The following is a 25,458-nucleotide window of genomic DNA, read 5'->3' on the forward strand; positions in this document are numbered from 1 at the left end:
TGTCCCCTAGTAAGGAAGGGACCTGGAGAGATGGGTTGGGGGTCTTGGTAAAACAGTTCTGTGTTGCCAGCTGACTTAGTTTCAGAGCAGAGTGCTGGGTCTGCCTCCTTATTGCCATGACACAAACTCTGGAAACCCCAGTTACTGAGATTTCTGTTCTTTGGTGCACCCATAGGCCCTAAGAGCCTGGGCCATGAGTGATCTGAGAAGATTCACCTTCCAAGGGGGCAAGTGGACTGTCCTGTGGAGGCACCTGTCCAGTGAAGGCCTGCCACATGAGGTGTGGTGACTGCCTTGTTGTTCACTGGAGTCAAGGATCACCACATATAAACTGAGGCACTTGTGTAGTTAGTAAATAGAATAATTAGAATTGGTTTGATTTAACTAAACAATTTAGAAGTGTTTGGTCATTGTTTTCTATGCCTTTGCATGCTCAAGGTTCAGAATGTATTAGAATGCACTCTATATTTAATGTGCTATTTGGTTTAAATGTTACCTGTGTTTCAATATCACCTTTCTGTGTCTTAATTTGGAAGTCTGTGAAACAAGCCTGTGTGGATAGAAATAGCCCACTTTTCAACGCAGCAGTCACAGTAGGTTGTAAAAATAACAAAACTCTTCTTATTCTGGCCTAAGACTGAAGAATTTCCTAGAGGATTCCGTGGAAGCAAGCTGGAATTTCAGTATGGACTAACTTAAGTGGCAAATTGATGGGTCACAGAGAGCAGGACTGAAGGGTGGTTGGATTGAAATGATAGACGGGGGTAAAGGAAATTGCTGGAAGCAGTTCTGAATGAGGCCCCTGGTCACTCATTCTTCTGTGGCTACTCAGAGTGATTATACTCTGCCGTAAGTTTCAGGGGACCATTCTCCTTTAAATGGTTTCTGATGGCTCAGAGGAGGAGATGGTCAACTTTTAATGGTTCCTGTTGTATTTTCAGATGGATTCTTCACCTTCAGAAGAAAGAGCCAATAGCCCATATAAATCAATTATCTTCTAAAAGTGAACCTGCCTTGTATTTTCTCTTAAAAGGAAGTAAAAAGAGCAGATGACTGAGTTTCGTTGGGCTGAGTAAGCCTTTGAAAAGTAATGTGTTTATGATTTTTTTATTCTTTTGTTTTTAGATCACATGAAAGGATTAAGAGCCCCAGCTTTGAAAAGAAGGTTGGAGTGCAGGTAATTTTTTTGCTACTTATTTGTGTATGTGTCTGTCTTTAAATAACCATTTTAATTGAGCTATAACATCTATACAGAAGAATACATACATCATAAGGGTACAGTTTGATAAACTTTTACAAGTGAAGCTTCCACCCAAATCAATAAATAGAACAGAACCAGTATCCCTGTTCCTACTCCCAGTCAGCCCCCCTCTCCCTGAGGTCACCTCTGTTCTGACTTTTGTCATCATGGTTTAGCTTTGGCTTTTTAACTTCATGTAAATAGAATCATACTGAATAGACTTTTCTCTTTCACTTAACATCTTTGTATGATTTATCCATGCTATTTGGTGCAGCAGCAGTCTGTTTGTTTTCATTTCTATAAGAGAGAATGTGTGTTTGTGTGTGTCTGCGTGTGTGTGTGTAAGTGGTTGTTCCACTATAGAGAACCATGCAATATTGTTGGATTTTTTTTTTTTTTAAGCTGAACTTTGTATTCTTTTCCTGCAGCCATTACCTAAATCTAAATTCCCAATTCCCAAGATACATATTTGGAAAGGACCCTTTTGAGTTTTTGACTTTTGAACCAACCAGTGGATGTGAGGCTAAGTGCTATCTGCTAATGGATATCAATAGTCTGTGTTCTTGATAATGACCATTGTATTTATTGAGTAATTATATATATGCAATGCACTACATGTTTATTAGTTCAGCAGTTTCTTTGAGTGTCGGTGATGAGTCAGGCACTGTGCTGAATGTTGAGGATATAACAGTGAGCAACCAGATGAAAACCTCTTCTTGGAGCTGACATCCTCATTAGAGCCTTTTGATAACCTTCTGAATAGATATTCCTATTATTTAGATATTATTATCATCATTATTATAGATATTATTTCTATTTTACAGATGAGGAAACTGAGGAACCAGAGAGGTTAAATTAGTTGCCCAAGGTCACACAGCCAGTAGGTGGCAGGACCAGGATTTCAACCAGGTCTGTCTGATTTTAGAGCCTGTGTATTAGTTACCTATTGCTGCGTAACAAATTACCCTAAAACGTAGTGACTTAAACCATCGAATAATGTATTCTCTCTGTGTCTATGGTTTAGGAATTCTGATGGGGCATAGTGGGGATGGCTGGTTTCTGCCTGACTGGGGCATCATATGGGGGCTGACCTTACCTGAAGGCTCATTCTTTCCATGTCTGACATCTGGGCTGAGAAAACTCAAACACCTGGGGCTCCTTGGGCATGCCTATGTCTAAAAAAATCTCTTCAGCATGGTGGTTTCAGGATAGCTGGACTTCTTTTTTTTTTTTTTATTCCTCACCCAAAGACATGTTCATCAGTTTTTAGAGAGAAGGGAAAGGAGAGAGAGGAAAACAAACAAACATCGATGTGAGAGAGAAACATCCATTGGTTGCCTCTCGTATGCACCCCTACTGGGGATCAAACCCTCAACCTAGGTATGTGCCCTGACCAGGAATCCAACTCTACACCTTTTGATGTATGGGAGGATGCTCCAACCAACTGAGCCACACTGGCCAGGGGTGGGATAGCTAGACTTCTTAAATGGAAACTTGAAAAAAAAAATGTATGTCCCAGGAGAGAGCTAGCAGCCAGCCATGTTGCCCAGAGATCTATCCTTAAAAGTCCTGTAATATTACTTCCATCATGTTGTGTTGATTAAGACAGTCACAAAGTTCTCTCCAGATCAGGGGAGAGATTAATATAGAGACCTCCTGTCAATGGAGGAATTTCCATGTCCATTTTGTAAGAAGACTGTGTATGGATGGAGTGTATATTAGTGTGGCCATCTTTAGAAAATACAGTCTGCCACAGACTATATTCCTAACCTCTAAGTTTTATTGTTGAATTTTTTAAATTTATCACGAAATTGATCTCACTCACTAAAAACAAAACAAACAAAAAAGCAAAACACAGAAGTCTTCTTTCCACGTCCCCCCCCCCCCCCCCCCCCCGCCCATACCCTGGCCCCGATCCATTCCCCAGAGGTAGCTTAGCATTTGGTGGTATCTTTCCAGACATACTTGGATACAAAAATGCATCTTTAACATAAAATTGGTGAGGGCCAACCTTTTGAGGAGGTCAGAGGACACAGTGTTTTTTCCATCTGCTTCTTCCCTGTCCCTTTACACTCTCGAAGGGACTGTAATAGTCACTGGGGTCTTGGCATGTTGGGAACTACATTAACACTTCTTGGGCCAGCTCAGGTTCTGAATTATTAGAGATGAACTGATATATGATGAAATGTATTTCCTAGTCACCAAGATGGCTCATTTTGGATCATACTGACATAGCTTTTTTTTTCCTTTCTCTTTCAGCTTGAAGGTTTACTTATACTGTTCACCTGTTACTAAAGAGTTGTTGTTAACTAGCCCGAAGTACAGGTTTTGGGAGAAAAGAATTGTAAGTTTTTGTTTTTTTTAAATGATGCTAATTCTTTTTCGACTGGGAAATATTTTTTGAGGTAGATTGAACAAGACATTGGAATCCTTCAAAGCCCCATTCCTTACACACTATGTTCATCTGCATTTATTACAATATTGGTACTTAGTCTTTGTAATTCAGCAGTTTAAAAGAGGGCAGTATTTTATTTTTGATTTGCTTTTCTTGTACCTCAAACAGTCTGATCTTGGTTCTTAGTTTTGTTTTATCTCATTGAATCTCTTGCAGAGTTGCATTTTAATACTCTAAAGTGTAATATGGTTGTTAACATAATTGATAAATCCTTTATTTGGACCATGAGATAGATTAGGAAAAATAAATAAAACTTACGGGTTATAATAAGAAAGGGCTAACAATAAGAATAAAAATAGAATGAGTAATTTTGAATCTGGCAGAAAAAAATGGATCTAATTAATGGCAGGAGATACAGTAAAGGGGGAAAAAACAGAAGTATGGTACTTAGAAAATTTGAAGATGCCAGGAAAAGTTCTAACAGTAATTACTATAAATACCAAAGGATTTAATTCAATTAATTGATCAAAAGACAAATTCTCAGTTTAGTTAGAAGAATAAGAAAAATCCACTAGCCTTAGTGTACAAGAGATATAGTTAAAACAAAAGGATAAATTGCAGGTTGAAATGGGGGGAAAAAAGGGAAAAGTTATACTAAACAATTAGAAGCTAAAAATACCAGAGTGACAATTTTTATATCATACAAAGTAGAACTGAAGATAAAAAAACACACAACAAACCTGAGTTTTAAAGAGGATGTTATTTACTGTTAAAAGGAAAAAATGGATCAAGATATGAACATATATGCAATTGACAAGGTAACCTCGAGCCGGATAAAGTAAAAATGGATCACCTATGCTTGATCAGAGAAAGAGAACTATAATAAGTGAATAGAATTAGGGCTCATTATGTGTGTTAAACCCTAAGTAATTGTGGGAGCTGGCAGAGAAGTCTGAACAAGCCTCATAGTCTGTTTGTTGTTTGACTGCTGACAGCTTTCAGCTCCCATTTCCTCTGTTCCCTTGTGCCCCACATTTGGGTGAGCTGTTACAAAAACCTACCCCTCCCTTGGCGCCCACTTGAAATTCAAACCACGCATGCTCAGGCCCACCCCCAACCACAGTAAGAACCAGGGCCATTTGCTCCTACTCTCTCTCTCAGGCCACATGAACCACTTCCAGCCTAGTACTGCCCCCCTCTTCCCAGAAAGTCCCCCGATGCAAGTACTGCAGTGTTTTCATGCCCTTTTGGTGCATGTGTGGCATCTTCTGTCTCCACCTCCAACCTATCAGCTGGTGTGGGGGTCCATCCTCCCTCTACAAAGGGACATAACAACAAGGCTATAACCTTGGCCTTGCTCGTAGGCCTGGGTCAGCCTGGACTGCATCAAGAAGGAAAGCTGAGAAAGAGGTGGAGAAGAGCAGAGACAGGCTAGAATCCACAAGACAAACTGGAAGCTGTGTCTGTCTTTCCGTACTCCCAACACCAGTAATGCTGCCACTCCATGTGCCACTGAGTGCCACTCACCTGGCCCAGGAGTCTGAGAGACTGAAGGAGGATAGCTAGCCAGCAGAGGATGGAGCTGCTGCCAGCGTGTCTGTGCGTTGAGCCAGCACATCAACAACACACATAAACTTTTACAATTTCTGGTGCCCTTCAGAGCATTAAAAAATGGCTTTGGTTCACTTCTGCCTTCCAAATCTCCACCCTAAACTGAAAGTATACATGAAACAGACTTCTAGGACAGTTCCAGCCCAGCTGAGTTAATGTAATACAAGGCCACCTCACAGTTGAAGGGAGAAATAGGAACTCAACAGTTATAGCTGGAGTACTTCCCATACCACTCTCAGAAACCAGAAGGTGAAGGAGGCAGGCAATAAGTGAAAATACAGAAGATTTGAATGACATAATTGATAAATGTGAACTAATAGAAATACAGAGCTTTAAACCCAACAGAGAAAACAAGATCTTTTACAAAAATTGTCTAGGTACTGTGTCACAAAATAAGTTTTAAGAAATCCCAGTGATCTGTTCTCTGACCATAATTCAGTATGTTGAATATCAGAAATAAAAGGAGAGCTAAAGTCATCCCATTGTATGCATATGGGGACTAAATGTATATGATAAACAACTCTTAGGTTAAAGAGGAAATTGTAAAAAAACCAAAACCAAACTTATACTATTTAGAATTGATGGACAATGAAAGCATGACATGTCCAAAAGTGTGGAATTGCTAAATTAGTTCTTGAACGGAAATTGATAGCATTGAATACACTTCTTAGAAAAGAAAGACTAGAATTAAATGGAGTGTCTTCAACTCAATAAGGAGAAGGAACAACAAGCAAATCTAAGGATATGTGAAAGAAGGAAATAATGAAGATGAAAGGACAAGATAGTGGTATAAAGACTAACAGCTACCACAGAAAATGGAAGATGAACAAAACTAAAAGCTGGTCTTCACAGAACTAGAGATAAATATCTGCCAATATTGGTTTTAAAAAGATACATATAAAAATACAGAATGATAAAAGGAAAATATTAATAACAGCAATGCATTTTTTGACAGTTGTTATGGTAGTGTACTTAATAATTTAGACAAAATGGATAAATATCTGGAAAAGTAAGAGAATACCAAATTGAAGCAAGAAAAGTGGGAAACTTGAATAAATAAGTAACCATCCAAGAAACTAAAACAACTTTTAAAGATCGCTTCTTCAATAAAGCCCCAGGCCCAGATGGTTTTATAGGTGCATTTTGCCAGATGTTAGAGAACAAATAATCCCTATACTAGATTAATTGTTGTAGGAGATAATAAGAAGATAAACTGCTCGACCCTGCTGGCAAAATAGGTAATGGGGGGGGGGACATTTCATATGTGGACATAAAAAGATGAAAAATTGTGTTCATTCATTCATCATCTACTTATTGAATGCCTCTCTGTGTCAGCTGCTGTCCTAGTAAAATGTGCAAGTACACCTTGGAGCACTCTGCAGCAGCTCGAATCTGTGAATTAGGCCAACATGTCACGGACAGATCCAGCACAAAACCTAAACACATAGAGCACTTGATTCTGCATTTTACAAAGGCTCAGGTTCAAAGGGATGGGGAGGTGAAGGGAGGAAGAGATTGAATTCATAGAAATAGAATTGCTGTCAAAGGAGATACAAATTTATAAGGCACTATATGTTACCACATCAACCTTAAGAAAGGTATTATTTTAGTTTTATCATGTTTTCAAGCTGTTTAAAACATTTATTATAGTGAAATGAGAAAGTGTGAAACAGAGAGCCTATAACTTCTTCTCTTAGTCCCCTTTCTGTGTTTGAGATGGCAAAGGCATATAAAGTCATGCAAAACTGTGGAAATATATAATATGATGTATACATAACCTCTTATTTTATTTTAATAGATATCAATTGAAATTGAAACTCCTACCCAGATATCTTTAGTTGATGAAGCATCAGGCGAGGTAACTAAATATTAAATATCATGTTTTTGAAAATTAATATTTAGTGCTAAAATGATTATTTACCTTTCTCCTTGATTTTGAATGCTCATTTAACCATAAATAAAAATTATAGTAATTGAGTGAGTTTTATGGAAAAACACCATGTATATCATTTATTTTCTACCTCTAAAGGATTGAGCATGACTTCTGTCAGAACGGCTCCTCTTTTTCGTATTATATGCTAATAATGGGAATGGTAGTTGTTGATATTACTACGTGATACCATTGTCACATTTAATAAGCTTATTATAATGTTCAGGATATGAAATGGTGCTTAATATTTTTACAGCAAATTTATGTATATTGTGATTTTTTTTCTGAATCATGTCATTTTCGTTTCTTTTTCTTTTTTTTTTCTTTTTCTCTTTTTCTCCCCCCCAAATCATTTTCTGATTCAAGAAACAGACCCTGCTCAAGTGGATCCAATTTCTTTTTTGTCCTTAAATTTAGAAGCAGGTGCTTTTGTGTTATGAGTGTATTGCTTTAATAGTGAATAGGACTGTGGACCTACCTTTTAATTGTTGTTTTTACCTCAAATTATATCTAGAGCTAGGAGGTATTTTCCTATTTTTTGGCAAATCTAGTGAATATTTGTTCCACAGTCCAATTATAACCTGCTTTGTTGACCTGGTGAGCTCTTGAGGTATGTCCTTTGTTGTGAGTCTGTGATCAGACAGGGGCTGACCTTCCACATTTCCTCTTTGGAGAAGATCAGGCATTTGAAGTACTCCTCATCAAATTATTGTCCTGAGGGAGGACCACACAACCACTTTAGGGGGCGTTAAAAAGGGTGGCCTGAACCTTTCTCAGTGCCATCGTGAACTCTGCGAACACATTCTGGAGACTTATACTCATTGCCTCACTGCCTTGTGACATGTGTTGGTGAAAGTCCTTCTCAGAATCGGGCCCCAGACGGCAGGCAGCTCTTGTTGAGCAGTCTTGCTGTCCCACTCTGGTCCTTTATGTTTCTTCTTGTGCTCTGTGGCTTTTGTGTGTTGTGTCTCCATCTCTGACCAGACGGAGACCCTGTTTTAAAGGGTCCTTTGGAATGAAGATGTTAGACTTATGGGAGGAGCCAGAGCTCTGCCCACCATCCTCCCCCTCCCCGTCCTGAGGGCCGAGAGGCAGTATTGATGATCAGGCTCAGCCCCAACAGGACAGTGTGCACTATGGTGACTTGGGACCAGGCTACATCAAGGTTTTGTTTTTGTTTTTTTAAATAACAGCTTTATTGAGATCGTATTCACAAGTACCATAAAATTCACCCCACTGAAGGTGTACATTTCAGTGGCTTTTAGTATATTTACAGAATTGTATATCCATCACCAGGATCAATTTTAGAACACTTTCATCACCCAAAATGAAACTGTACCCATTAGCATGTACTCCCTATTCCTCCCTCCCCTCACCCCCTGGCAACCACTATTCTACTTGAAGTCTCTATGGATTTGCCTATTATGGAAATTTCATATAAATGGAACCATACAAATGTGGTCATTTGCGACCGACTTCTTTCACTTTACCTAATGCTTTCAAGGCTTATCCATGTTGTAGTATATATCAATATTTCACTTTTATTTTATGGCCAAATAATATTCCATTGTATGGATACACCACATTTTGTTTGTTCATTCATTCAATGGACCTGTGGTCTGTTTCTTCCCTTTGGCTAGTATGAGTCATGCTGCTATGAACATTCATGTACAGGTTTCTGTGTGGACCTAAGTGTTCATTTCTCTTGTGTATATACGCAAGCATGGGATTGCTGTGCCATATTGTAACTCAACAATTAACTGTTTGGGCAAGGATTCCACTTGTTTTCAGGGTTTGGAGAGGAAAAGAGGAGAAAAGTCACATTCTTTAGAAGTACTTGAATGTGTTCTATTATGGAAGGCTTTATTTAGCTGGGTCCTACTAACTTATTATTATTATTTCTTTATTTTCTTTTTAGAAGGAAGAGATTGTTGTGACTCTCTTACCAGCTGGTCATTGCCCAGGATCAGTTATGTAAGGGAGTTCATCTATTTTGCCATTTTATTATATGTAGATATGTATAATATTTGTAGAAATTCATTGTTAGTGTCTAGAAAATAATATGTATAGGGAGATTTGAGTATTTTATGGCGCTTTCTTTAATCGTTGTTTCCAAATTGAACTTGGGGGGCTGAGGCGAAGATCAAGTTTGAAATATGGTTTTCTTACCATGGAAGTCTTCAATAGCTATTTCTCCACTGCCTTTGCATTTTCCTATCACTTGGATTTTTCTCTCCATGAGCAGGAATGATCCCAGTATATAGTTGAGAATGCTGACGTATTTCGGGGGACATCTACCGCAAACTTAGTGGTATCTCCATGTGCCATTTTTTTCTATCCCACAGAAGAGGTGGAAGCTGAGTGCCTGTTGTGGTTTAGAGTTATTGAAATTCCATTAACACTGTGTCATAGTGGCTGTCTTTGGCAGGAAACATTTGCTATGGAATTAGTAGTATATATTTGCTTTATTAGGGTTTTGTATGAGACCGAAAAGTCACTGACATATATTTTCTTTACAGGTTTTTATTTCAAGGTGAAAATGGAACTGTCTTGTACACAGGAGACTTCAGATTGGCCAAAGGAGAAGCTGCCAGAATGGAGCTTCTGCACTGTGGGGACAGGTACTGGGCTTTATGTAACTCTTGAATATAAGACTGCAGCATTTAGTTTCATTGTCCCATTCGCCCCAAAGACAAGCCTTTGCTTCTCTTAGAAATCAAAATTGATTGTAATATTTGTAATAGTAAAGCTATTTTTTCTTCTTGAAACAGGGGCTGGTAACATTCTATGTGTTGATTGGGGCAATAGTTATGTGAATTTGTCAAAATTCACTGAACCATATGAACCATATATGCAAAATCTGTGTATTTTATTATATGGACATCATTTCTAAATAAAGTTGTTTTAACAAAAAAACTCCAAATGGAATGGAATATCCTGTAAAATTACTGAGAGTTTAAATGTTCTACATATTTTATTTCACATTAGATTAACACCAGTTGTTTTTTTCTCCAGAGTGAAAGACATCCAAAGTGTGTACTTAGATACTACTTTCTGTGATCCAAAATTTTATCAGATCCCTAGTCGGGTAAGTCTCTCTGGAGAAATGGGATGAGAACCTGGGTGTGGCATATTTCTAGTAGAAAGTTTGTGGGATAACACATCAAGCCATAATTGTTCACATTGGCATTAATATTTGTGAATGTTGGGAATGGAAAGGGTAAGTGATATTTTTGTTGAATTTATTGGGGTGACATTGGTTAATAAAATTATACAGGTTCCAGGTGTACAGTTCTACAATACATCATCTGTATATTATATTGTGTGTTTACCACCCCAAGTAAAGTCTCCTTCTATCACCATTTAATTCCCTTTTACCCTCTTCTACCTCCCCGCACACCCCCTTCCCTCTGGCAATCACCATACTGTTTTTGTTTCCATGAGAGTCTTTCTTTTTTTCTTAGCTTAATCCTTTCACCCTTCTCACCCAGCCCCCAGTCCCCAGCCCTCTCCCCTCTGACAGCTGTCAGTCTGTTCTCTGTATCCATGAGTCTGTCTCCAGTTTGTTTATTTTGTTCATTAAATTCCACATAGAAGTGAAATCATATGGTACTTCTCTTTCTCTGACTGGCTTATTTCACTGGGTAAGTGATTTTCTTAAAATTGTTACATGCCTTTTTAAAATCCTGCCAGGAGGAGTGTCTGAGTGGAATATTGGAGCTTGTTCGGAGCTGGATCACTCGGAGTCCGTACCATGTTGTGTGGCTGAACTGCAAAGCAGCTTACGGGTATGAGTATCTGTTTACCAACCTTGGTGAAGAATTTGGACTCCAGGTATGGTGGTGGCTCTTTCTTTTCTGCTGTTCCCTTTCATTCTCTCCACTTCACCTTTCCTTTCCCTCCCAACCCCACCAAAACTGAAAACCATAAAGATGGAAGCAACCTATTAAAATGTGTGTGGCACTGGTTGGCAGCCCCTCTGAAGTAACCTGTCATCTTTGTTTATTCATGTCCTCATGGGAGGACTTGACAGTGGCCCAAATGACTGAGAAGAGCACTTTGGTGAAATGTTCCATAGAGAAAGTATTTTTTCAGAACCTATGGGTCATGAAATAAATTTAGTAATTGTGACCAGCATTGAAAATAAATTTGAACTAGAGAATATTCGAGTGTATTGCTTGCAGTCAGAGTAATTATTGTTTTGTGAAAGTTTACAGAGGAACTCAGACACAGCTGCTGTGGAAAACAGCTCCAACATTGCACTCAGACATTCCCCCTGGCAGGATTTTTGCCAAAGTTTACGGAGGGACTCAGACATAGTTGCTGTGGAAAACATATTTCTTACTGTGGGTCATGGTCAAAAATGTCTGAAAAACCTGTCCTAGAACACTCAGTCTCTCAGGATCCTGTCTGATCAGGCTCAGAGAGAGCTTTCCTGTCCCTTCCAGATGGTCCAGTGCTGGGCTTTCAGGAGCCTGGGCAGCAGAGCCTAGTGTGTGTGTGAGTGGCTGCTGTGCCTACGTGGAGCCTGTGGCTTCTGCTCTTGTCCCCTCTAAGACAAGATGGATCTTTGGTATTGATGCTGAACAAAATGAAGTGCTGACCTACTTGGACATTTAAGTTCTACCTCGTTTTGTATCTTTTAATATGGATCCCCCAGCTAATTTGTGCAAAGAACTTTACACTTATATACAATGTAATTTAGTAAAATAAAAAGATCTAGTTTTTTTACATTTGAAATTTAAAAATTCTTCCCTCTCTTTCTGCCTTCATAAGTCTTTACTTCCTAAGTCCTTTCCTTAATTTCTTCCTTCCTTAAATCCAATCCTCCTGTTCAAATATATTGGTATAAAGTTGCCAGTTCTCCATTTTAGGAAGAATTTGCATTCATTCTGAGATTTTTATTATTAAAAGGGCCTTTTTTTCATCACTGTTTTCTTTTTTTTTACAATGAGCTGAGCCTTTCAGTGAGGTCATGAAGTTAATATTTTGCATCCACGGAGGGCTGTGTATACTTCAATCTTAGGCATGTCTGATTTAAAAAAAACTGTCGGAAATATTTATGTCTGAATTGAAATAAGATGCTGCAGACAAAAATAATTCTTGTTGTAATCATCAAGTGAGAAATCTAGTTTTTAAAAAATTTATTTTAATTGTTGAGAGTATTACAGATGTCCCCCATTTTCCCTTCTTTGCTCCCCTCCACCTGGCTCCTGCCCCCCCCTTCACTGCACTATTGTCTGTGTCCATGGGCTATGTGTATATGCATATAAGTTCTTTGGTTAATCTCTTCCTGCCAACCCCCCCTACCCGGTTAAAATGGCCTTTTATTTTATTATTTTTAATATATCTTTATTGATTTCAGAGAGAGGAAGGGAGAGGGAGAGAGATAGAAACATCAACAATGAGAGAGTCATTGATCCGCTGCCTCGTGCACGCCCCCGACTGGGGATCGAGCCCACAACCAGGGTATGTGCCCTGACCGGGAATCGAACCCCGATCACCTGGATCCTAGGTTGATGCTCAACTGCTGAGCCACGCCCAGCTGGGCAAAGTGGCCTTTTAAATTAGAATCACAGTGATAATAGGTTGTGTATGGGCACACACACACATAGTTATCTACAATACTGTCCACTATTTTTTCCCCCTCATGTCCTCTCTTAGCAGGATAAAGGTATTAACTACTTAACAGTCCCAAATTTGTTTTGTAAATTTTAGTGGTGTGTGAAATTGAGCAAACTGGAAGCTCCCGCTCTGTGGGCCTTGCAGGAAGAAACCACAGGGCAGGCGGACAAGGGGCTCAGGATGGTGGAGAGCCAGCCCTTCTTGGTAACCACAGTCACCCTGCAGGGAGTCCTCTCTGAATCCCTTTTAGGGAACAGAAACAATTTCAGATCAGGAATTTAAAAAGGAATAGTGAGGTTTTTGACTAAGGGAGCTCAGTGATGATCTATGGCAGCTTTTTCAGGCTTTTTCATTTTCGTGAAAGTCCTTTTGTCTTTGTCCTTTGTTGACATCCTAATGAAATACTAATGTGCATTGAAATGCCAAAAACTAGGTTTCAAGAAAGAAGAGTTGTTCCCTAACGGGATGATTTACCCCTGCATAATTACTCTCAAATAATTTATTTATGGGAAATACAATTCAAATAATTTTTTTATCTGTTATTTTCCTCAGGTTCATGTGGATAAATTAGACATGTTTCGAAACATGCCCGACATTCTTCATCATCTCACCACAGACCGCAGCACTCAGATCCATGCGTGTCGCCATCCAAAGGTACATAGTAAATTGCTTTTTTCGCTTTTTTTTTCATGTGGGATCCATGAGAAACAGAATTTCAGGACCAGAAGGAACCTCAAAAATTCTATTTTTGATGCTCTTGACATGCAACTGTACATTATTGGATTCCATTACCATAAACTTCATACTTAGTAAATAGACACAAATACTTATGGTTTTTTTAGTGACATATATTCATACCCAGTTGATACATGTTTATCTGTGATGAATAATTTATTTGTAATGAAATTAGTAAAATATTAGAGCTTATAATTTAAGAAAACATATTCACAATCCATTGATAGTTTTGAGACTCGTGCACATTTATAAATGTATTTTTCTTCTCATTTGAGATTAAATATCTAGTATAACTTCACTCTGAATTTTGAAATAGTTACATATTTTGCTAGTCTAATTTCAAATGAATGTTGTTAGTATTTTTGCAACTCACTTGTGAATTGTTTTTTAATGCCACCATAAAATTCCCTCTTATTAAATCTGTTATTATTAATCCTTCCGTTATTAAATGCCAGGTATTAAGTTTTTAATTTGTCTTTAACATTTAAAAAAATTTTAATTTATATAGTCTTTCTACATCACTAATACTAATAATGATCTTCAAATGCAGTGGTATTCATGATTACAATTTTCCTCTAAATTTTAAAGTATGTTAGCATTCAAATGCTGAATAAACCCTGCCTTTGTATATCTAGACAATCATCGTGGTAGTAGTATTTGCTTCATTGGCCAAAAACCTAACATAAAGTTGCTCAGCCCTGAAATGAAGCATAATTTAAAAAAAAAAAGAAAAGAATTCTTATCCACAACATGGAATATTCTACTTCAGACTACCATAGGAGAGTTGCAGGGTGAGAAATTACTTTGATGATTGGTAGGCTGCATATTATAATTTGCATTCATGAGTTTCTTTTTTTAAAAATTTTTATTTATTGATGAGAGAGAGGGTGCTAGAGAGTGGGAGAGAGAGACAGAGAAACATCAATTTGTTGTTCCACTTATTTAATCAACTGAGCTACCTGGCCAGGGCAGTTTATTTCATCATTTTGTTTGTGTGTGCCTACAGATACATACACACAGCCAATGAATTCGTGGATGGCTAAAAATAATGTAGATACAAAATGAAACTGTCCTTTTTCTGTTGAACTTAGAATCTTTAGTTTTCTCACATCCCATAATTTTTTTTAATTGATTTTAGAGAAGAAGGGAGATAGCGAGAGAGAGAGAAAGAGAGAGAGAGAGAGAGAGAGAGAGACATCAATGCATCATCCATTGGGTGCCTCCTGCATTCCCCCCGCTGGGGATTGAGCCTAAAACCTGGGCATGTGCCCTGAACGGGGAATTGAACCATGACCTCCTGGTGCATAGATTGATGCTCAGCCACTGAGCCACACAGGCCAGGCCCATAAATCTTTTAATTGGACTTTTTTTTTCCATTCTGAGTTTTCTCACATCCCACAAAGTAGCTTAATTTGTAACTGCTACTCCTGTCATTTCTCACATGGCTACTTGCTTTGAACCACTACTTCTAGTGGCTTAAGAGATTTCTTAAGACATGTAGCATTAAAAATACTGAGCAGAGCACAGCTTGCAAAGCCCTGTGGCAACTAATAGGAAGCCTCAGAGGAAGCAGCACCAAAGGCACTGGCAGATGTGTGATCTGGATGGAGTCCATGTGGTTCTGAAGGATCCTGATCTAAACATGTCTTTGGGAAAACAGTCCCATTGTTTTTCAACCTTTTAAAAACACTTATTTTTTTTCTCTCTGACCTTATTTAGAAAAATTTAAAAACAGTAAAGTTGTGAGACTGTATTCCCGTTTGTTAACACTTTGCCACATTTGCACTCTTGCCCCTCTGCCTCTCCTTTTCTCGCCAGCCCATTTGAGAGTCAGTCACAGACTTCAAGATACTTCACCCTAAACCTTCAGCGTGTATGACTGGAGAAAGTACATTCTCCTGTACAACTACAAATACAGCTCCCACACTCAGGAAATTTAGCTCAGATATACTATTGGGTATCATATGGCCCATATTGTTTTCCTCAGTTGTCCCATTAGCATCCTTTAGAGCTTGTGGAGGGGAAACAGGCATCCAGGATTTAATGAATCATTAAGGAGGGCTCTTTAGTCTCTAGCCTTTTGCTTTTCTTCCATCAAGTTGATATTTTGGAGATTCCAGGCCACTTGTTTTACAGGAAGTTCCTCAACTTTGGAATTATCTGATTGTTTCCTCATGTTTCCATTCTTTTTCTTCATGTCTGAAAACTTATCTACTTCTTTTGTTATTGAGACGCTGCCTATAAACATACCTGTTGAAAATGCTGAACTGCTTTTCTATATTTTTAAATCTTTTTTTTTAGGCAGAGGAATATTTTCAGTGGAATAAGTTACCCTGTGGAATTACTTCCAAAAATAGAATTCCCCTCCGCACAATCAGCATTAAGCCATCCACGATGTGGTTTGGAGAAAGAACCAGAAAAACAAATGTAATTGTGAGGTAAGAAAGCAGTGTCATAGGTCTTCTGAGAGAAACCCTGCTTTGAGGTAAATTGTCTGATTTATTTTAGTTTAAATGCAATCTAGCCTAAGCCCAACAGGATATATTATAATTGTGGAAAATAACTTCTGAAATTTAAACTCTATTTAACTACCGAGAAGCTGCTTCCAAACCTATCCCATGGCTAATACAATAAGCCCGTATTTCCTGAGGCCTGTCTAGTTGGGTAGATAAGAAAGGAGTGATGGATTGATGTTGGAGTTAACGGAGCCCTTAGTGAAGCAGAGGAATACCATAATGATCATCATTTTGGGGCAACATTTCCTTTATATTATCTGTTCAGAATGTCTACAGATATTTATATTTCTGGAAAGAGTCCCCTCTTTCCAGGGAGAAATTCTTGATTGTAGGGTTTTTTTACTGGGACAGTCTAAACAGAAAGGCTCGAAATTGAGAACTTAGCTTAGTTTTGATAAATGACCTTTTAATTTTGCATTCTCATTTCCCTTTAGGACTGGAGAGAGTTCATACAGAGCTTGTTTTTCTTTTCACTCCTCCTACAGTGAGGTAAGAGGATCCCATATACACATAACCCTATTGCCGACTGCTCTGCAGCCTTCATGGTTGAGAGAAAGTCTTGACTTCCAGTGGCATCTCTTTTTCTACTGCTGAAGATTTGTTGTGGCTTTTCCTAAAGAAATTCAGGGAAAATATCTCAGTGGATGAGCTACATTTATATGTACAATGAAATTGCTGTTATTACCTGTTTTCAGCCTAAACATTGAAGAATATATGTATGATTAAGGTTTTCTTCCTGTCTGGCTTCCTAAATGTAATTTAACTTCCCCATTTCAATTATATTGTTCACCTGTAATAAAAGAATCATAATTATTTGAAGGAGTACTACAGATAAAACCTCATTATAGTCAGCCTTAATATTCAAATATTTGGTCTCTTCCAAAATCTGATTGTATTAAAAAGCCACTTAAAAAAATAGTCCTGAATATTCAGCAATAGGGAAGAACAAAACTGATTGAGCTATAGACCTTGTCCTTAAGATGTTATATACTAGAACTACCCAGCTTTAGAGAGCTTAAAATGGTTTAGTTATGGTACTTTTTAATATAGGAAGTTGACCTGCTACAATGGGAACTTAATATATGTAATTTATTTGCAAAAGCCTCATGCATTTTCAAAGTAAATGCTAGCATCTAGCAAGTGCAGAGATTCAGTAATTTCACGTATTGGAGAAAAGCAATATAAAAGCAGCCTTTTTATGACACTTTAAGTCATATATAATTTTAGTTTTTTCTGTTTCTGCACTTAAAAATCCATTTTCCTGATAACTATTGTTTTTGTATTTGGGATACATGGATACAGCCCTGTAGCAGTGAGCTGTGGATGTGTTAATGATTTGAACAGGTAGATTTTTCAGAACTCAAGGTAGCAGCATTCTTATCAAGACAGCCATAATATTTCTAAATAATTCATCATATTATCAAAATATTACAGTGACATCTCTATTAAATAACTGACCTTAACTTTCAGGTATAAATAGTTTATCTGAGAGTAGCTTGGAATTAATTCATTTTGGTGATATAATTTAGTTGTTTTCTTCATCAATTCCTCTTGAATCTTAGGTTGTTGTCAAAGCCCCTTCCTGGTGATTTGTCCTTGGTGTGGCATTTTGCTCAGCATCAGAGTCCCTTCCTCTTGATCGACAGAGTATCCTTTCTTTCTCGGCCATAGGGAGGGCATCTAATCAGATGGAAAGGGAAGGGTAGGTCTTACTTCTTCAGTCAAATCTACTCCTGTCTTATTTCTCTTCTTCAGTATAGTTATTAGCCAAGTTGGGAAGCATAACTATAAAGTGGTGAGACTTTATAAAATTACCTCCCAGTAAGGATGTATTTCTCTGCTACTTGAGTAGAGATGGCTGACCTACCTCCTCCCTTCCCATTCCCTTAGATCAGAGCCAGTTGTCATGCACATAGTAGGATTACTCTGAGCTCTGCTCAGTCATCTTCTGTCACAGTATTTGGTGAGAGACAGGCTTTCCTGAAAATTGGTTTAATTAATATACTTATATCCTATAAATAGAACATGAACTATATTTAAAAATGTAATTGTAGGTTTAAATATCATTTCCTTTCAGTTTTTTCTAAATACAATTGATCATCTTTATTCCTGGATTTCTTATTTGTAATTTTGCCTACTCATGAAAATTTGTTTTTAAGACCCAAATTGATACAGGCAGTGCTTTGTGGTTATTTGCAGACATGCACAGCAGAGTGGTAAAAAATTGCAGTTGTCCAACATGCACATTCTCAACTCAGGCTGAACAGGGCTGCATTCTGCCTTTTCAGAGTGAATAATTGTCCTTTTGCAGTCTATTTAGTGCTGCATTTGTCATATTTTTGTGCCTTTTGTTGGTGATTTCACTGTTTAAAGTGCCCCTACGCATAGCACTGAAGTACCCTCTAGTGTTCCTAAGTGCAGGAAGGTGGCATGTACATGGGGACAAACTGTAATCTAGTTTCATTCTTTTGCATGTGGCTTTCCAATTTTCCCAGCATCATTTATTGAAGCGGCTTTCTTTTCTCCATTGTGTGTTTTAGGCTCCTTTGTCAAAAATTATTGGCGCGTGTACATGTGGTTTTATTTCTGGGCTCCCAATTCTGTTCCATTGGTCTGTTTTTCTGCCAATACAATGCTGTTTTGATTATCGTAGCTCTGTAATATAATTTGAAGTCAGATAGTGTTATACCTTTGCCTTCATTTTTTTTCTTAGGATTGCTTTGGCTATTCAGGGTCTTTTGTAGTTCCATACAAATCTGATCATTTTTTGTTCTACTTCTTTTAAAAATGACATTGGGATTTTGCTGGGGATTGCATTAAATCTGTACACTGCTTTGGGTAATATGGCCATTTTAACTATGTTGATTCTTCCAATCCATGAACATGGAATATCTTTCCATTTTGTGTCTTTTTCAATCTCTTTTAATAATGCTTTGTGGTTTTTGGTTTATATACCCTTCACAAGGCTCCTTTGTTAAATTTATTCCTAGGTATTTTATTCTTTCGGTTGCAGTTGCAAAAGGAATTGTTTTTCTCATTTATTTTTCTGAAGTTTGTTAGTATATAGGAAAGCAGTGGATTTTTGTACATTGATTTTGTATCTTGCAACTTGACTGTATTTGTTTATTGTTTCTAATAGTTTTTCAGTGTTCTTTAGAGAGTTCTATATACAGAGTCATGTCATCTGCAGAAACTGACACTTTTACTTCTTCTTTCCCAATTAGGATGCCTTTTATTTCTTTCTCATCTGATTACTCTGGCTAGGACTTCCAGAACTATGTTGAATAAGAGTGGTGAGATTTGGCATCCTTGTCTTTTTCCTGATTTTAGAGAAAAAACTCAGTGTTTTACCGTTGAGTATGATATTGGCTGAGGGTTTGTCACATATGGCCTGTATAATGTTGAAGTACTTTTTTTCTATACCTATTTTATTGTTTTAATCATAAATGGAAGTTGTATCTTATATGCTTTTTCTGCATCTACCGATAAGATCATATGATTTTGATCCTTTGTTTTGTTAATGTGCTGTATTACATTGATTGATTTACATATGTTGAACCATCCTTATGCTCCTGGAATGAACCCCACTTGATCATGAGGTATTATTTTTTTAATGTATTGTTGTATTTGACTTGCTAGTATTTTGTTTGGGATCTTTGCATCTGTATTCATCAGGGTTATTTATCTGTAGGTTTTTTGTGTGTATTATCCTTGCCAGGTTTTTGTATCCGGGTTATATTGGTCTTATAAAATGTGTTAGGAAGTATTGCCTCATCTTCAGTTTTTTAGAAGAGTTTGAGAAGGATAGGTATCAAATCTTTGAATGTTTGGTGGAATTCACTAGTGAAGCCATCTGGTCCTGGACTTTTATTTTTTGGGAGATGTAGATAGCTGTTTCAATTTCTATACTGTTGATCAGTTTGCTTAGATTTTCTAGTTCTTCATGATTCAGTCTAGGAAGGTTATATAAATCTAGGAACTTATCCATTTATTCTAGGTTATTGAATTTGTTGGCATAGAATTTTTCATAGTATTCTAGTATAATCATTTGTATATCTGTGATGTCTGTGGTATCTTTCATTTCTGATTTTGTTTATATGAGTCTTTTCTCTTTTTTCCTTAGTGTATCTAGCCAGGGGTTTGCCAATTTTATTAATCTTTTCAAAGAACCAGCTCTTTGTTGTATTAATTTTTTTGTATAGTCTTTTCTCTATTTCATTAAGTTCTGCTCTAATTTTTATTATTTCCTTTTTTCTGCTGATTTTGGGTTGCTTTTGTCCTTTTTCTAGTTCTTTAAGATGTAATATTAGGTTGTTTACTTGTGTTTTTTCTTGTTTCTTGAGATAGTTCTATAGTGATATAAACTTCCCTCTTATTACTGCTTTCACTGCATCCCAGAAGTTTTGATATGCTGTATTTTCATTCTCATTTGTCTCTATCTCTTGATCTCACCTTTTATTTCTTCTTTGATCCATTTTTTAGTAGTATGTTGTTTAATTTCCACGTATTTGCAGATTTCTTTACTTTTTGCAGTTGATTTCTGATTTAAAAGCATTGTGGTCAGAGAATATGCTTGGTATAATTTCAATCTTCTTGAATTTGTTGAGGCTAGTTTTGTGACCCAATATGTTGTCTATCCTTGAGAATGTTCTATGTGCACTGGAGAAGAATGTATAATCCGATGTTCTGGGATGAAAGGTTCTTTAAATGTCAATTATGTCCATTTGGTCTAATGTGTCATTTAAAGTGGATATTTCTGTATTGATTTTCTGCTTGGATAATGTATCTAGAACTGTCAATGGAGTATTATGGTCCCCAACTATGCTTATGATTTGTCAGTTTCTCCCTTTAGCTCTGTGAGTAGTTGCTTTATATATTTTTGTGCTCCCTGGTTTGGTGCATATATATTAAGAAGTGTTATTTCTTCTTGATATAGTGTCCCCTTTATCATTATAAAATGTCCATTTTTGTCTTTTGTTGTCTTTGTTATCTTGAAATCTATTTTTATCAGATGCAAGTATAGCTACACCTGCTTTTCTGTGGATGTTATTTGCTTGGAGAAGCATTTTTCATCCTTTCACTTTGAATCTAACTTTGTCTTTGCAGCTTAGATGTTTCTCCTGAAGGCAGCATATGGTTTGGGTTTTGTTCTTTGATCCAGTGTGCTACTCTGTGCCTTTTTGTTGGTGAATTCCGTTCATTTACATTTAGGGTAATTATTGATGTTTGAGGATTTCCTATAGCCATTTTACCTTTTGTTTTCTGGTAGCTCTGTGCCTCCATTGGTTCTTTTCCTTTGTGTTTCTGTCTGTTGTTTTTGTTTGGTGGTGTTTCATACTTCTTTCCTCTGTTTTCTCTTTTTAAAACCATATGTCTCGGTTTTGGTCTTTTTGTGTGTGGTTACCATTAGGTTTATGAAAAAGAAAGTTTCATGTATACAGTAATCCTTTTTCTTTTGAATGCATCTGATCTCCATCCTTTGCAAATTCAGACCTTTACTCTCTCCCCTTTTAGTTTTTGTTGTCACAAATTATCCCTGTTTATGCTGTAAGTTTGTTATTGATCTTACTTGTAGTTTTGTGACCTTCTGATCTTTGTTTCAGGTAGAATAACCCCCTTGAGTATTTTCAGCAGTGGATGTCTTCTGGTGGTATATTTCCTCAGCTTCTGTATGTCTGGGAACGCATTTATTTCTTCTTCATATTTAAAGGATAACTTTGCTGGATATATTATTATTCTTGGCTGGTAATTTCTTTCTTTTAGTAGTTCGATTATTTGGTTACACTCTCTTCTGGTTGATAGTTTCTGCTTAGAAGTCCAATGATAGCCTAATGGGCTTTCCTTTATAGGTTACTTTTTCTTTTTCCTGGCTGCCTTGAGAATTATTTCTTTGCCATTAATTTTTGACAGTGTTAATACAATGTGCTTTGTAGATGGCCTCTTTGGATTGAAGTAACTAGGGGTTCTGTTTGTTTCTTGAATTTGAGGATCTAGCTCTTTCCATAGGTTTGGGAAGTTCTCATCAACTATTTGAATAGGCTCTCCATTCCTTTCTCCTTGTCTTCTTCTTCTTCTGGTATGCCTATTATTATTATATTGCTTTTTCTTATGGAGTCAGACAGTTCCTGTTGAGCTCTTTCAATTTTTTTATGCTCAAATCTCTCTCTTCTTCCCTCTGCATCATTTCCAGATTTCTATCTCCAATATCACTAATTCTTTCCTCAATTTGGTCAGCTTTATTTCCTGTGCTCACTTTTTATTCTTGATCTCTTTTATTAAGTTCTTCATCTCCAGAATTTGTTTGGTTCTTTTTTTAAGGTTTCAATCTCTTTGGTAAAGTACTCATTTTGTTTATAAATTTATTTTCTGAGTGCATTAAATTGCCAGTCTGTATTTTCTCACATCTCATTGAGTATTTTCAGAACTGCAACCTTGAACTCTCTGTCATTTATATCACATATTCCTGTGTGTTTGCTTTCTGGAGATTTTTCATTTTCTTTCTGAGCCGCCTTGCTACGTTGGTTATTTATGGTATTTGATGGGCTCCTTCTCTGTCTAGGCATCCACATATGAGTGTCACATCTCTAGCAGATTTCTATGAAGAGGTCTTTCTCTTATTTTCCAGTAGGTGGTGCTGAATCACAAGTTCTTTATCTTTGAAATCCCAGTGCTGACTCCTGCAGTGTGTCTCTGGCTGCCATCAGTGTAGTGGCAATATGTGGGGGTGGGATTGGCTGGTGGAGTCCACCCCCTTCTTTGTTTTGGCCTCCTAGTAATGGCAACTTTGGACTTCCGTGGGGTCCCCACTGCGCCCTGATTGGGGACCAGTCACACTACACCCTTAACTCAGGGGAAATAGTGATTGTGTAGTACCAGTTATTGGGTTTGCAGATAATGCAAATCAACACCAAGAGTGAAGGCAAGTGAGTTCTGGGAGGCTACAGGGCATCATGGCTTTGTTTCTCTGTCTGGAATGCCAATCGCCTGACAAACATGGCAGCACCCCAGTGTTGTGTCCTTGCTTAGGTCTCTGGGTTCAGCTGCAGCTTGTGCTGCTCACTCCTGTGGGAATGCCCACTGAATCTTTCTTCTTCTCCTGGCTGAAGAAAGCGCCAGCCACAACTGGATTCTTCCCCTCTCCAGGCTGAGCCCAGCTGTGAGCTCCCAACTGCAGGGCTGCGTCCATGATTAGTCTGAGCCCTCCTCCCTTCTCACCTCCCGTTTGTTCCCACTTGCCCACCTTTAGATACTTAAATGTGCTGACCCCTCAGGTGTGTCTGTATGTTAAGCAGGGAATCTTTTGTTGAGTTATAGCTGTTCAAATTTTTGAAATTTCAAGGGGAGTGACCAAGGGGATCTCTCATGCTGCCATTCCTCTGACATCACTCAAGAAGTATAATTCTAAGACCTTGTTGCCTTGTGTACATTAAGTACTCAGCTAAATCTAACATACTTGAAGGAGATGTGTTAAATATGAGTGACTGACTTTAGTGAGGACATAGACAAATGAAGAAATACAGAATCTTTGAATCCTATTAATCAGTGATTCTCAGTCCTTGCTGTGGAACAAAACCACCTGAAGAACACAGAGTTCCAGGCCCCACTGCATCTTAGTGTAAAAAGGATCTTCGGGGTGAGGCCTGAGCATTGGATATGTCTTTTTCCTAAGAGGTCCCCAGGTGAACCCCATATGCAGCAAGCATTGAGAACCACAGCCATGATTTTTCTGCTGCTTTCTCCTGGCCTCCATTTATTTGCCTCTCACACATAGATTTTTCAATGTTGAGATAATTGATCCATTTTGTTTTCCTTCTTCTAGATTAAAGATTTCTTGAGCTACATCTGCCCTGTGAATGCATATCCAAATGTCATTCCAATGGGCACAACTGTGGATAAAGTTATAGAAATGTAAGTTATTTCTACTTCTGGAACTTGTGTTATTGAATGGGATGAGTACAGAGAATAGTGTGGGCCTGAGAGCAGGGGCAAAGACTTAAAGTGGATGTGGCTGTGAATGAGTTTCTGGGTGGGAGCATAGTGGCTTTCTTTAAGCAGGTATGTTATATATAATCCTAAAGGCTTCTGGGACTCCAGTATAAGGAAGCAGTTGGCAGTAAGGCCCTTGAAAAAGGGTAGGACACCCCCAACTCTTATTTCTGTGCCCTTTTATGTTTCATCTTCACTGGGTCTTAGCTTTCAGCCTCTAGAAGGAAGTGATCAAATTTGTGAGATACTTGCAAGAGATAAACAAACAGGGAAGGGAAAACAACTAGCTATATTGTATTCTCTGAATGCCAGAAGGTGTCACTGTATTACTTAAGTTTTTTAGAATAGGGACCTGCTCTTCTGCAGTACAAGAGCGGATATGAGTTTTGCTTTCCCTTGATCCGACAATTAGATACCTACCTACCAGGTTGTATTAACATTTTATTATATTGAAGTGATTTTTAATTATTAAACATTACTTTTCAGGTTTTAAAAAAGTTTTAAAATTGATTTTAGAGAGGGAGGAAGGGAGAGGGAGAGAGGGAGAGAAACATTGATGTGAGAGAGAAACGTTGATTGGTTGCCTCCCATATGTGCCCTGACGGGGTGGAATCTCAACCTGGGTATGTATTTCCACCTGGGATTGAACCTGTCACCCTTTGGTGCAAGGGGTGATGCCCAACAAACTGAGCAACACCAGCCAGGGCTGCTTTTCCGTTTTTAAAAGTAGTTATGATTGCCCCCATGGTCAAGTTTTTATAATTTTGATGAATGATGCTTACAGTCCAGCAGCAGAAATAAAATATTCATATTCATATTTATTTCAGCCTAAAGCCTTTGTGCCGATCTTCCCAAAGCACTGAGCCAAAGTATAAACCACTTGGAAAACTGAAGAGAGCTAGAACAATTCATCTAGACTCTGGTAAGAATAACATTCCTGGGGTTAGAAGTGTGAGTGTCCTACAAGACTGCTTTTCAGGGTGCTCTGGTCTGGTGAAAGCTGCATTGGGTAGAGGCAGACCTGGGACTCACTGACATTCAGATTTGTCACATGGTCTCAGGAAGTGCTTAGCCTTCGTATCTCCAGCCTGTAAAACCAGGAGTTCCATCTCCTTCACAGGTTTAAGCAAGTGCCAAGGAGAAGTGTGCCTGTATTGGATGCTCTTAGCTTTTTGGAAATATGCCCCATGGTTTGCATAGGCCATAAGGAGAAGCTGTGCTGTTATTTTTTAACATTTCCTTTAAGATACTAGAAAATGCTGATAATGGGAACTTTTATTGCCATCATTTCCGATCAGACTGATCAGTAGTGCTTATACAAATGGATTTTCCCTATACTTTCCTACCTTCTTTCATTGCTACTTTATTCTCCAGTGAAGATGAGAGATAAACTCTGAGGTGGAAATTAGAACTTCAGATT

General features: G+C 37.9%; 1 protein-coding gene across 1 annotated transcript in view; it reads left to right on the top strand.

The window, feature by feature from the left end:
* The window catches only part of DCLRE1C (DNA cross-link repair 1C), a 41,160-nt gene that overhangs the window by 2,627 nt on the left and 13,075 nt on the right, over window positions 1-25,458 (top strand). Inside the window, exons 2-13 of the mRNA XM_016210053.2 lie at window positions 1,126-1,177; window positions 3,500-3,584; window positions 7,045-7,104; window positions 9,095-9,150; window positions 9,696-9,797; window positions 10,192-10,264; window positions 10,870-11,010; window positions 13,354-13,455; window positions 15,838-15,974; window positions 16,487-16,541; window positions 23,872-23,960; window positions 24,866-24,960. Of these exons, the coding sequence (XP_016065539.2) occupies window positions 1,126-1,177; window positions 3,500-3,584; window positions 7,045-7,104; window positions 9,095-9,150; window positions 9,696-9,797; window positions 10,192-10,264; window positions 10,870-11,010; window positions 13,354-13,455; window positions 15,838-15,974; window positions 16,487-16,541; window positions 23,872-23,960; window positions 24,866-24,960 (1,047 nt within the window). The remainder of the gene's footprint in view (window positions 1-1,125; window positions 1,178-3,499; window positions 3,585-7,044; window positions 7,105-9,094; window positions 9,151-9,695; window positions 9,798-10,191; window positions 10,265-10,869; window positions 11,011-13,353; window positions 13,456-15,837; window positions 15,975-16,486; window positions 16,542-23,871; window positions 23,961-24,865; window positions 24,961-25,458) is intronic.

Source organism: Miniopterus natalensis, chromosome 1, assembly GCF_054644295.1.
Source record: "Miniopterus natalensis isolate mMinNat1 chromosome 1, mMinNat1.hap1, whole genome shotgun sequence".
Classification (NCBI taxonomy): Eukaryota; Metazoa; Chordata; class Mammalia; order Chiroptera; family Miniopteridae; genus Miniopterus; species Miniopterus natalensis.